The sequence below is a fragment of the Prinia subflava genome, chromosome 5 (assembly GCF_021018805.1).
Source record: "Prinia subflava isolate CZ2003 ecotype Zambia chromosome 5, Cam_Psub_1.2, whole genome shotgun sequence".
Lineage (NCBI taxonomy): Eukaryota > Metazoa > Chordata > Aves > Passeriformes > Cisticolidae > Prinia > Prinia subflava.
In genome coordinates this window covers 53,753,952-53,765,992 of record NC_086251.1, presented here as the reverse complement: position 1 = coordinate 53,765,992, position 12,041 = coordinate 53,753,952, and the positions used below count along the sequence as shown (strand labels likewise).

The 12,041-nt window shown below is 46.5% G+C and overlaps 1 protein-coding gene across 2 annotated transcripts; it reads left to right on the top strand.

Annotated features, from left to right (window-relative positions):
- Positions 1–3,115: 3,115 nt before the first annotated feature.
- CKB (creatine kinase B) lies at positions 3,116–11,131 on the top strand. 2 transcript variants are annotated; one of them, XM_063399442.1, is made up of 8 exons: positions 3,116–3,260; positions 4,119–4,331; positions 5,454–5,608; positions 6,507–6,639; positions 7,522–7,693; positions 9,139–9,262; positions 9,986–10,175; positions 10,768–11,131. In XM_063399442.1, exons 2-8 carry the CDS (start codon positions 4,139–4,141, stop codon positions 10,944–10,946), a joined length of 1,146 nt encoding a protein of 381 aa, XP_063255512.1. In that variant the 5' UTR covers positions 3,116–3,260; positions 4,119–4,138; the 3' UTR covers positions 10,947–11,131. The 2 variants fall into 2 exon arrangements, with proteins under 2 accessions (XP_063255512.1, XP_063255513.1); XM_063399443.1 differs by lacking the exon at positions 4,119–4,331 and adding an exon at positions 4,787–4,974 and having other exon boundaries at positions 3,148–3,260.
- The last annotated feature ends 910 nt before the right edge of the window (positions 11,132–12,041 follow it).

Genomic DNA, 12,041 nt, shown 5'->3' with positions numbered 1-12,041 from the left:
AAACATAATGTATGCAGTTTCAGAGGTTTCTTAAACTGCAAACTCCTACTCAGCTGTTTTTCTGACTGGCAATCATGGCTCTACTGTGCCTTTATATTTGCACCCACTTTGTTTAATTTTCTGTCATTTTTAGTGTCATTGGTTATATTTGTCATTGTTTATGTTCTTATGTCCTTTCTTTCCCATGATGGGCTGCTGTTCAGATCACTGTGGGCTTGACTGTGTGCAAGATTGAGACACTCAGTAACACCTCATTTCCACAGGCACTCAGCTCGCTGGAAACAATCAGTAATTTTCAACAGACTGCCTAAGCAGAGAGAAAAAATACACTGAGGATAACAACTAAGCAAATACATTCTAAGTGATAAATGGGAAGAGAAGTTTCATTTGACAAGTTAAGCAGATGGAGCTATGGCCAATTTCTTTAATCTACTGCAACATGAGTGTTATGTTTAATTTTCAAGTGGTGTTTAGTTGTAGATTAGGAATTGGAAACAATTCAGTTGTTCACAGCAAACCACTTTCTCTTGCCGTTTCCTAATTTGGAATATTATTCTGTGTGTTCCAAGATGATGTTTATCCCCTGATTCTTCAGGTTCATATTACGTTCACACAAGTGATTTCAGAAGACACATTCACTAGCTAACACCATCTCCCCTTGCACTTGTATACCACACAGCATTTATAATTAAGCCTCTTAGGAAGTTAGCTGCATGGCCCATGATTAACTTCCCTTAATTCTTCATTGTTAAAGCTCAGTGCAAAGATCTCTGGAGTAATCAGCCCACCTTTCCAACCGGAAATGCAGCACATAAATCAGTATTCGCTAAGATACCATGCCAGCATGGAAAGTGACTATTGGTGTCTTTATCACAGTCTAACAGGCCATACAGGCTTATCCAAAGTGAGTGTTTCCCAGCAGATGAGGCAGATAAAGCAGGTGATCAGAGGCTGTTGACACAGGGCACAGCATCTGTAATTAAGTCACAAGGGAAGCTGGCACGGAATGCTGTGACAAAGATAGGATCCAATTTACACACAGCTTTCAGCAAATCTTAAAATGCTGTCTGAGTAAAACCCAGCCACTTCTGACTTACTGCATGCTAGAGACTTGTCAAATAGTGGTGAGAAAATGGGGGTAGAGGGTACATTGTTTATCAGACATGTAAATTGGATATATTTTAGTGATTTTATGTTCCTGACTCTTTCTCCATGTCACCCAAGTGCTGTGAAGAAGAGGTGTGTGTTTGTGTTGGAAGTGCTGTAATGTGTGGCACACTGAGACTTCTACCTGCTTAGCACAACTGGTATTCCCTGTTCTGCAAGACTGAGAGAAAAAGAGCATATCCAGTGAAACAGATCCTTGGATTTTGGATCTTGAGGTGACCTTGACTCCACAAATCTCCAGAACAATAAAACTACAGAACAGCTTCTTTGTTTGTGTGGCAATAGATCATGGATTACGATAAAAGGAACCTTCAGAACCTACCCTGATTGGCTTTTCTTTTCCTTATCGTGGAGAGTACCACCCCAAAAATATGCTGTAATGTAAGAAAATGGTTTTAGTGTATTTCTGTTTCAAATTAGGAATAAAATATTCATGTTTTACATTAAAAAAAATCCACAATCAGAATTATGTTTGCAGTTGAGGTAATCCAGTAATTTTACATTTATATTGTAATTTATTGAGGACTCTAGGTACAATTTTACACTTAAAATCATTTAATACTTGTTTAGCCATGCATTATTTGCAATTTACACTATTCTGAAGCACCAGCATTGTGCGAAACTATTAGTGTGTGTAGGGGAAGATTTTGCGAGGTTAAAAGTGCAGAGGAGACCTAGAGAGAGGATTTGTTCTTTGATCCGGAAGCTAAGAGACCGGACTGGCACAGATGCCGAGCCTTTGGCTTCTCCTGGAGATCTGTATACTCAGCATCTCAGTCTACCAGACCTGGAATAACTCGGAAAGCTGGATGGCAGCCAAACACAGCACATTTTTATTTGAAGCAGTCTAGGCTTTTTACTTTGCAATGATTTCCTCTATATGTATATTATTATTTTTAAGTCCTAAGCAGTCCTGTAAAGTGCACATGCTTCTTGTTAGGGTGAGGGTACTGGTCATGGTGCTGAAAGGATTGTGGTGGGGAAAGAGTTTCAGGTGATGTCTCCTGACATTCACAGCTCATGTCAAGGAAAGCAACTCTGGGACTCAGATCGGCACTCTCATGGATAAGCACACACTGTTTGGACAGGAGGATAAACATGGGTTCTGGTGTGAGAAACACGTCAGAGAAAGATAAATATACCATTATGTAAAGGTGAAAAATCAAGATGCTCATTCACATTGTTAACATATGATTTGTGAAAACAGCAAGATTCTCAGCTGCATCTTAGCTTTGAGACAAACCTGCTCATTCCTACCAAAAGACCAGTGGAAGTGACTATTTTTGTGAATTTCAGGTGAGCTTTAGATGGGTCAGATCCCAGAGTTCCTGTGCCTGTCTTTAGCAGGAAATCACCCTCTCTCCACTAAAAGCTGAAGAATTTGTGGGTTTTTTTGGCACATGACTAGAGCAGAGGATTCACTGCGATTTACACAATCACCCTAGTTCCTTTCAAATAAAACTGCAAAATAAGCCCACGGTTTCACAGGTGCTGGAGGCGAGGTGCAGGTCCTCCCTCTGCAGAACCAGGCTGCCGGGCGCTGGGCGCCGCATCCGCCGGCGCTTCAGGGGTTTCTGCCGGCTCGGGGGTACTCGCCGCTCACAAGGCTCACAGCACGCCCAGTCCGCACACGACATCACCCTTATTTTGGGACGACGGATTATCAGACCCGCGTTTGAACCCTCGGCCAAGGTGTTGGCGAAGGTGTGAAGCCTGCACCCAGCCGTGTTGGTGTGCGCTGGCACGCCTTGGCCGGCGGCACACGAGATGGATTCGTGCCCTCACGCTCGCGGTCAGCGCCGGGGCCGCCTCAGCTCCGCGAGAGCGCCCCGGGGGTCCCTCCACCCGCCACCGACCTCCCCGACGCCGAGCAAAATGGCGGCAAGCGCGGGCCCGGCCGGCGGCGGAACGCCTGCCCCGCCCGCAGCCGCGCGGCCCAATGGAATGAATGGGCTATAAATAACGGCCAATAGCGCGCCGGCTTGCGCTCTATATAAAAGACGCGCGGCGGGGCTGTTGGAGCGTTACTCGGACTTGGGTAGTGCAGTACGCGGAGCAGCGCGGAGATTCTTCCTGTAGCTGCGAAGCCCGCGGTAAGTCCTGGAGCAGCCGAGCCGTTCTGCAGCCTTAAAACAAAGAATCGTAATGTTTTGCTTTTTGTTTTTCCTTTTTTTTTCTTTTTTTTTTTTTTTCTTCCCCCGCTATGTGGGGTGGAGCCGGTGCGGCTGAGGAGGGGCGGCGCGGGGCAGGGGCGCAGCCGGGGCGGGGGGTGCGGGAGCGGCGCAGGTGCTCGCCGGGCTGGTTGGGCTCTAAAACCAGATTAACCCGGTATTTAGCAGGGTAGTTACATATGCTAACCCCATCCAGGTCCCCTGAGGGAGCCGTCTGTTGTGTAAGGGCTTGTTGGATGCTGCCTTCCCCTCCCCGGTCAGGGAGCAGCCGGGGGTCCGCGGACGCGGAGGGCGCCGTCGCTCCCCGGGATCCCCTCGCCCTTCAGCGGCGAGAAGAGGCGCGGCCGCGCACCGAGGGTGCGGCGGTGCCGCCCCGCTCACCTGCCGGCCGGCCCGGCGTCCCGGCGGGGCCGAGCCCCCCCCGGCTGGCGGCGGCCCAGCCGCTCCCCCTGCCCCGAGCTGCGCGCGGGGTCTGCCCGGTGCTGCAGCGGCCGCTCCGCGCGACCTTGGGCGCGTCCCCTCACCCGGGCGGTGCCCCGGGAGCCGGGAGAGCCTTCTCCCCTGCGGCCGGGATGGGGGGGACGGGGCAAGGCTGGCGGAGGTGAGGAACTTTTTTTCTTTCCTCCTTCTTGGCACTTGTGGAAGGTGGTGTAGCAGCAAAGGTGTGAAAGGCGTAGGTGGAACGTGAGCCAAGGTGACCTTTTGGGTGCCTGGCGTTCCCCCGGGCGGTCCGGAGGCTGCCAAGCCCCCAGTGATAGGCTTCCCATCTTTCTCCCCTAGTGACTGCGGTAGGGTCAGCCATGCCCTTCTCAAACAGCCACAACCTCCTGAAGATGAAGTACAAGCCTGAGGATGAGTACCCTGACCTGAAAGTCCACAACAATCACATGGCTAAGGTGCTGACCCCGGACCTGTACGAGAAATTGAGGGATAAACAGACTCCCAGTGGATTTACCCTGGATGATTGCATCCAGACTGGGGTTGACAACCCAGGTAACGGGATCGTTAGGTCTGCATAATGATCTGTTCTCCCTCCTGACTGGAAGTGCTTCTTGACAATGGTACCCAAAGTTCTCAAGCTACTGAGGGACAAATCTTCTAAAGCATTGAGAGACTGCTCTAAAAGCATGGCTCTGTTAGGAGGCCATGTTTCCATCAGGCTATGTTCTGTGCTGTGATCTGACATATCAATTCCCAGACACTTCAATTATGTAACTGCTCTGCTAAATACTTTCAATCTGAAGAGAAAAAAAAAAAAAGTCAAACCAAATGCATTCTAATTATAACTCATCTGGGGTGGGGGTGAAAAAAAAAAAAAGTTGGTTTACCTGGCTGTCCTGGTCTATTCCTATTCCAGACTGGTTGTGTGATGTTCTGTAGCACTTCTATGAAAAAGGGGGAGCAGATGTACTTACATGTTAACATTACAGTATTTATTTTTACTCTAGCAATATCAAAATGGCCCAACTAAATAATCAGAGACTGCCTCCTGATGAGGAGTACCCGGACCTGAGCACCCACAACAACCACATGGCCAAAGTTCTAACCCTGGATTTGTACAAGAAACTGAGAGACAGAGTCACGCCCAGTGGCTTCACCCTGGATGATGTCATTCAGACTGGGGTTGATAATCCTGGTAAAATGCATTGAGACTATTCCGTGTGAACCAGCTGAAGTAACTGGTGCTTTTGAATATGGTGACTTAAAACTAATCTTGTGGAGGTGGTATTTATGAGCAGACTACAGAAATGTAGCTCTGTAGCAGAAGGAGCAAAAAGCAAAGCATGCTTGCTTGCAGCAAAGCATGACTGTTTAGACATAAAGTTCTATGCAGTGATCAAAATTAGCTAGTGAAATTAGATGTGCTGTGCAAATTTGTCCTAAACCAAGCTTGAGAAATGAGCATGGTTTAATGACAACAGCTATGGGTTTCCATAGCATTGCATTTGACTAACTGGGTGAAGTGTAAAATGTAGGGTCTCTCCAAAATTCTATGTAAGAATGAATTTCTAAGTGACTAGACTTGCCACTAAAGAACTTGCCTGGTTAGTGCTGCACTGGAATACAGCCAAATGTCGCCCAAACTTAGCTCTTCTGACTTTATTACCACTCTAGGCCATCCCTTCATAATGACAGTAGGATGCGTGGCTGGTGATGAAGAATCCTATGAAGTGTTCAAGGAGCTCTTTGATCCAGTTATTGAAGACAGGCATGGTGGCTACAAACCAAGTGATCAGCACAAGACCGACCTGAATGCTGATAACCTGCAGGTATAAAGTTCTGATCAGTCACAGATTATTGGTGTGAGGACTGTAAAGTTGTTGGCAGCTGCCTAAACTGGTTGCTCAGGCTCTGCCCCCTTGGTTCCACTGAGCATGGACACTTGGGCTGTGGGGCTGGTGCAGTCAGCCTGAAGAGCTTGCTGCTGTGGGATGTCAGTGGCTGGGTACAGCTGGGCAGCTTGTGTGCAGCAGGAGCTTTTTTCAGGTGCTGCTGCAGCGTGGATTGTGCCAAACACCTTCAGTGTGTATTTCCATGAGCTGTGGACTCTAACAGTCAAACTAAACAGCACTGTCCTGGGAGTCAAGGACTATCATAAAATTTAAACACTTTCTTCTGTCTGATCTTGGATCTTAATTACTACCTGATGGTGTCATGCTGTCGAATTAATATTTTTACAGCTAGGAGTAAGAATTCTTAATTGTTTTATTAATTTTAAATGTTACTGTAAACTAAACTCTGGGAGTTCTTAACTCCATGTTGATTGGCTAGCCATAAATCATATTGAAAATAAGAGACTTGGGAGAACAGTAATAAATAATTCTCATTTGCAAGAGTAAACACATACCTAAAGAAGGTTTTGCCTCCTGTTGATACCTCTAGATTGCAAATCTGTAAGGGGTAACAGAAGCCCAGACCACACAAGTCTGAAATGGATATGAAGTTGATGGTCTGGTGGTATCCCTGTCTTCTAGGACTACTTAGTAGTGTAGCCTTGGCCTCAAAGCAAGAGTTGTTACACAGATACTTGATGTAATGCTGAAGAAAATAGCCCTGAAGTGAGGCACTGGCTTACAGGCCGGGTAGTCAATACCTCATGGGGCTACATGTGTTTAGAGGAGGTGTCTTGGTAGCAGGGTTGTACTTGCTGGTTTCCTAATTTTGTAGGGAGGTGATGACCTGGATCCCAATTACGTGCTAAGTTCCCGTGTCAGAACTGGCAGAAGCATCCGTGGGTTCTGCCTTCCCCCGCACTGCAGCCGAGGAGAGAGGCGGGCTATCGAGAAGCTCTCTGTGGAAGGTAAAGTGAGAACTGGGTGCATCAGGGACACAGTTCTGTCCTTTGCGCAAGAGGTGTTCTTTGCAGATTGAAAATGGAGGCACTTGGCAAAAGCCACCTCCCTGGGGACTTAGGCTGAACATGGAGCTTTCCCTGGAAAAGGCTCATTGCATTAGAGCTGCCTCGGTATTGCAGCTTGTAGCTGAGAGCAAGAGCACATGGCAGGGGGAAGTTGGACTGCAGTAAGTTTACCTCTGCTGATCTCAAAAGCTTCTGTCTGTGTGTGTGGGGAAAGAGGTTGGTTCATCAGGGCTCAAACCTGAAATGTAACAGGTATGTAGCAACTACAGGGCTTGAGTCATGGGGTGCAGTGTTTTGTGGCTGCTTTTAATTGACTTTCATTAACATTCAGCTTGCTTAGAGATGTAGTCTTGTTCCAGATCTGCAGCTGACGAGAAAAAGCCCTGGTTTTCAGTGGAACTCTTCAGCTATTTTTTTTTTCTTTTCCTCCCAGTGCTTAAGGTGCAGTTCTGGAGACTAAGGGTGTAGTTGTTTGAAAACCTCTCAAGGGCAGGGTAACAGTCCTTGACTAGAACAATACTGCTTGTTATACTCATAACCTTGGTTCTCCTTGGTCTCTGCTTGTACAGTTCAGCTGCAGTAATGATTCTATACTGCATGTAAGACAACAAAGGCTGCTTGTATAAGCCTGGAAGGTGCAGACAAATCATCTGATACTGCCTCAAGTTGCGTACTGGCACAAGGGCATTGCCATTGCAGATGAAAGCAAAGGAGGAACCAGACCCAGGAGATCAAACATTGCCTTACTTTGTGTGTGGTCTCCAAAGTGCTGGGAAAGTCTAGCACCTTTAGTCCCATTCTAAAAGAGCCCCTCTCTTTCAGCTCTGAGTAGTCTGGATGGTGATCTCAAGGGGAAGTACTATGCTCTGAGGAACATGACTGATGCAGAGCAGCAGCAGCTGATTGATGACCACTTCTTGTTTGACAAGCCAGTTTCTCCTCTTCTGTTGGCATCTGGGATGGCACGAGACTGGCCTGATGCTAGAGGTATCTGGTGAGTATGTCTGAGGAAGCAGTCACAGAAGTCAAGAAAGTCTTGCAGTTTTGGTGGTTACTTGTACTGTTGGGCAGAATAGTAGCTTCTCACCTTGTGTTACTGTATCTGATGAGAAACTTCCATGGGAGAAGTTGCAGTTAACCAGCAAAATTTGAACAAGTGTTCTTTTGCTGGTAAGAACAAGCCAGCTTGGCTAGCCCAGAACCAGAGCCTGCATGGGTTAATGAACTACCATACAGAAACTGAATCAGCTTATGGAGGTAGATCACTTGTAAAGGAGCAGATGTGCCACTACAGTTGGCTCTTCCACAGGAGTTGAGAGTAACTTGTGGTACAAACCACAGCATTATTTTAGCTCAGAGTCGATCTTGGATGTGTAGTTACTCCCTTGTAGTGTCTTCACTTTTGCTTGCAGAAACTCACTGGTGCTGAACCAGTATGGCTTTATCTGTGCTAGTGGTGAGATCTCCCCCTGTCCCCAGAGACTCGGTGCCAGGAGTTGACCAATGCAGAGGTGTGGAATAGAAAGATTCTGCTTGTTTTAAATGTAGGTCACCTACATAAAACTGCATCTCAGGAGCTTCTGCAGCATAATTAACTTGCTCCCTTGTAAGCTAAGGGCTAGGTTTTTATCAACAGGAATGCTCCAATCTTATTACTGCAGCTGTTTCAGTACAAGGCAGAGGAAGCATGCTTTGTTTCTGTAGGTCACCTTTAAGATTGCATCATCTACCTGCAGATTGCCAGCACCAGATAGCGCTGTCATCTGAGCATGACTAATCTACAGACTCGAAGTGTAATGTCTTAGTGCTGTCTGCATAAATAACTTTCCTTGGGTAGTAGCTAATTTTTGATCCTAATCAGGTTCAGAAATTACCAGCATGATAAACACTGATGATAGTACTTGCTGTCAGCTGCAAGCTGGGACAGGAGGAGCTCACTGTTCAGAGAATTTTTATATAGCATCTCTGAAGAGCCCTGATCTAAAATTCATAGTGAAAGTAAGGTACAAAGTGCAGTTTGACAGAAAGTGACAAAATACTGCTGAAAAGGCTTCTTACACATGGTGTCATTGTGAACATTATTGTACAGGACTCCCTCAAAGTCTGCTGATCACCGTTCTGCAGACTGCTGAGCAGAAATACCTTAATTTGTAAACTGGAGCCACAAGTGAGCTAGAGGGATTGAGGAAGTTTTAGGTTTTGATACTGTAAGACCAGGTAATGCCATGTTATTACTCACTCTATAAAGGCCAATTCCAATTACCTCTTGAAAAGAGGGTACCAATTACCAGCTTGCCCCGTGTGGGCAAAAGAAGGAAGATAAATCTTGTTGAAGCAGTGAAGTGAGGCTCTTGAACTGAAAACTGCAATGATGAGCAATTTGGGGCTGTCCTCAAAATGTGAGGTGGAAAGACAGCAAACAATTGCTTTGTCTCCTAGGCACAATGATAACAAGACTTTCCTTGTCTGGATCAATGAGGAGGATCACCTTAGAGTTATTTCCATGCAGAAAGGTGGCAACATGAAGGAAGTATTTAACCGTTTCTGTACTGGACTAACAAAGGTAAATCACTGTTGTGTGGGCTGTAGGTTTAAATGGCACATGCTTCTGTGGTTAGATCTGAGAATGCAGTTTTCAAGCCCCCTCTAGAGTCCTCCATGGTTGTGTTTCATAGTGTGCATCTCTGGAAACACTCTGGTGACATCCAGAGCTGTGAGGGCTCCAAAACAGGTGTTTTGGCAAAAAGCCTAGTGTCTGTGTAATCTACAATATGTTTGCTTGATGTGGTGGTGCCCTTATCCAAATATCTCAACTGTATTTTAAAGAAATTCTACATAGTTCTCTAGAGCTTTGAGATGCCTTGGAGGGGAGGAGAGGTGAAATTGCTTGAATGTGCATGGGCAAAGTTGGACTCAAATTTTTTTAGGCCGAGTGCTGTTCTCTACTTCTAGTCTTGATACAACCTTGAGCTTTGTCAGCCCTTTTCCTGATCCTAAGAGATGTGCCAGCTTGACATGTGTTAAATCTGGCTTCCCAACAGATAGTGACATCTAAAAGTGTAGCTTTTCAGCTTAGCCTGTCTCACTGCTGGGAGCAAGGTGAAGCCCTTAAAAGCCCCTTGTTGGTGACCATTTTTCCATTGGGAGAGGGCTTGTGTGGCTGAAATAGCTGTTCTGAGTGTTGTGGCTGTTGCTGAGCGACTGAAGCTGCAAGTGAGCACTGATGGATGTCCTACAGTCTGAAGGCAGAGAACAATCTCTAAACATTCATTCTTTCTATTTATAGATAGAAAGTCTCTTCAAGGCCAAAAACTACGAGTTCATGTGGAATCCACACTTGGGCTACATCCTGACCTGCCCATCCAACCTTGGAACAGGGCTCCGTGCTGGTGTGCACATCAAGCTCCCACACCTTGGGAAACATGAGAAGTTTGGAGAAGTCCTCAAGAAACTTCGGCTGCAGAAACGAGGCACAGGTGAGAGCTGGTAACACTGCAGGGCTGAGTCAGTCTGCCTTAGGACACCAGCAAAAGCCTGGTTATGGCCAGAGCCATCTCTTGGTTCACACTGTCAGAGCCTGTCATGCCATCCAAAGGTACTCTTGTAAAGCAAAGGGAGAGAAAAAAGTTTTCAAATTGTATACTGAGGGAGTTGAGGATGCCAGTGCTCTGTTTAGTATGTCCCGTGTCTGGCTATCTAGTTAATGTCCTGTGTGTGATTCTGAGCACCAGATGAGGTGGACCTGCTGTCAGCTGTTCCTGTTAGAAGCAAGGGTGGGGATCCTGGTTTAACCTATGGCTAGGAGATGGCTCCAGTGGGTACTTGTGACCTCAGCTTAGGTTGCTCATGGGTCAGAAGAATAAAGAGCTGGTTTCGTTGCATGTTCTGTGGTTCATGTTGGCAAACACACATGGCTTTATCTTCCTGCATGTAGGAGGAGGCCAGTGGCAGCTTGTAGAGAATGGTCCTGCTGGGTCCCTAGCTCAAGCCTAGTGAGGGAAGAAAGAAGAAAGGCAGATTCACCTGCTCTAGCTGAGGTCAATGTTGTAACTGAATCTCTTGCTGCAGGTGGTGTGGACACAGCTGCTGTTGGAGGAGTGTTTGATGTGTCCAATGCTGATCGTCTGGGCTTCTCTGAGGTGGAGCTGGTGCAGATGGTGGTGGATGGAGTGAAGCTTCTCATCGAAATGGAGAAACGCCTTGAAAACGGCCAATCCATTGATGACCTCATGCCAGCTCAGAAATAAAGCACTTTATTCTCATGCTTCCTAACTTATTGGATGAATAATAAAATGTCACTCCAATTCAAACCCTTGGGGTCAGAGCCCACTTAGTTACACTGTAGAGAAGTCTTCCATCCATCTGTGTTAGAGTTTATTTTTTTGATGGTTGAGATGTTGCTGAAAATGAAATAAACTATTGTTTGGTCTGAGATGTCTTAGATATGTTAACTGAATGTCTCTGAGATTTAAGTGACTTGGTTTTCATAGTTATGCTAGGTGGTCTGGTTTTATGTGCAGGCACATCTTCCTAGGTGCACTGCTGCAGACCAGCTGAGTTGAAATGTTAAAGCAGTTTCAAAAGTTGAACCTTTTTAACTTGATTGTAGTTGCTGTAAATTTGAGAACTGGTGTTAAACATGAGTCACTGCAAACATGCCCTACCTCCAAGGCTTTGACTTGTGCATCTGCTCACGCCAACTGCAACCTGTCATTATCCTGGGTACTGCAAGCCAGGCTGGCTCCTGTAAGGGAGAGGAGACAGGGCTGGGTACAAAGGGCTGCTGCTCTTCTTGATGGGCCCTTGGGCATGCAGGGCAAGGCTTTGAGGTCAGATTACAGCCATGGTATTGCTGACCCTGAGCTGCTTTGTGGGGAGAAGATTGTCTTCAATCGAGGGCTGTGCAGAGAACTAGTGTAAGTAACCACTTGCTCTTGTGAGGGTGAGCTAAAATCTAGATTAATTCAGCCCATGATTCTCTCTTTAAGTCATTTCAGCTCAGCCAGGGTGGAGATTGGGGGCTGGAAGCTGCCACTTCCAGGAAAACACCAGCTAGTTAGCTTTAGTCAGCTGACTCTTGTCTCCTGCACCTGTTGCCCCATGAACCTAAAACTGAGCAGTATAGTCAATTAAAACATGCTAAATAGTTCTTTCCAAACTGGGTCTGGCTTGCAAGCTCAGGTAGTCCTCTGGGTATGAGCTCAGGATTGCATCAAGCAGGTCTGTTCTCCAGCATGGCTGTACCTGTGTGCTTGTTGTGTGGAAGCACCACGTTACTCACATAGAGGAGCAGCATTTTCCACAAGTATTGCTAACTGGGAGTGTCAGACCCTTGGAAAGAA

What these genes read in the sequence shown, in the direction of transcription:
- CKB (XM_063399442.1), top strand. Translation starts at nt 4,139, where the DNA reads ATGCCCTTCTCAAACAGCCACAACCTCCTGAAGATGAAGTACAAGCCT. An exon ending in CGAGAAGCTCTCTGTGGAAG is followed by an intron (nt 6,640 to 7,521) that starts GTAAAGTGAGAA and finishes CCTCTCTTTCAG; the next exon opens with CTCTGAGTAGTCTGGATGGT. An exon ending in TCTGTACTGGACTAACAAAG is followed by an intron (nt 9,263 to 9,985) that starts GTAAATCACTGT and finishes TTCTATTTATAG; the next exon opens with ATAGAAAGTCTCTTCAAGGC.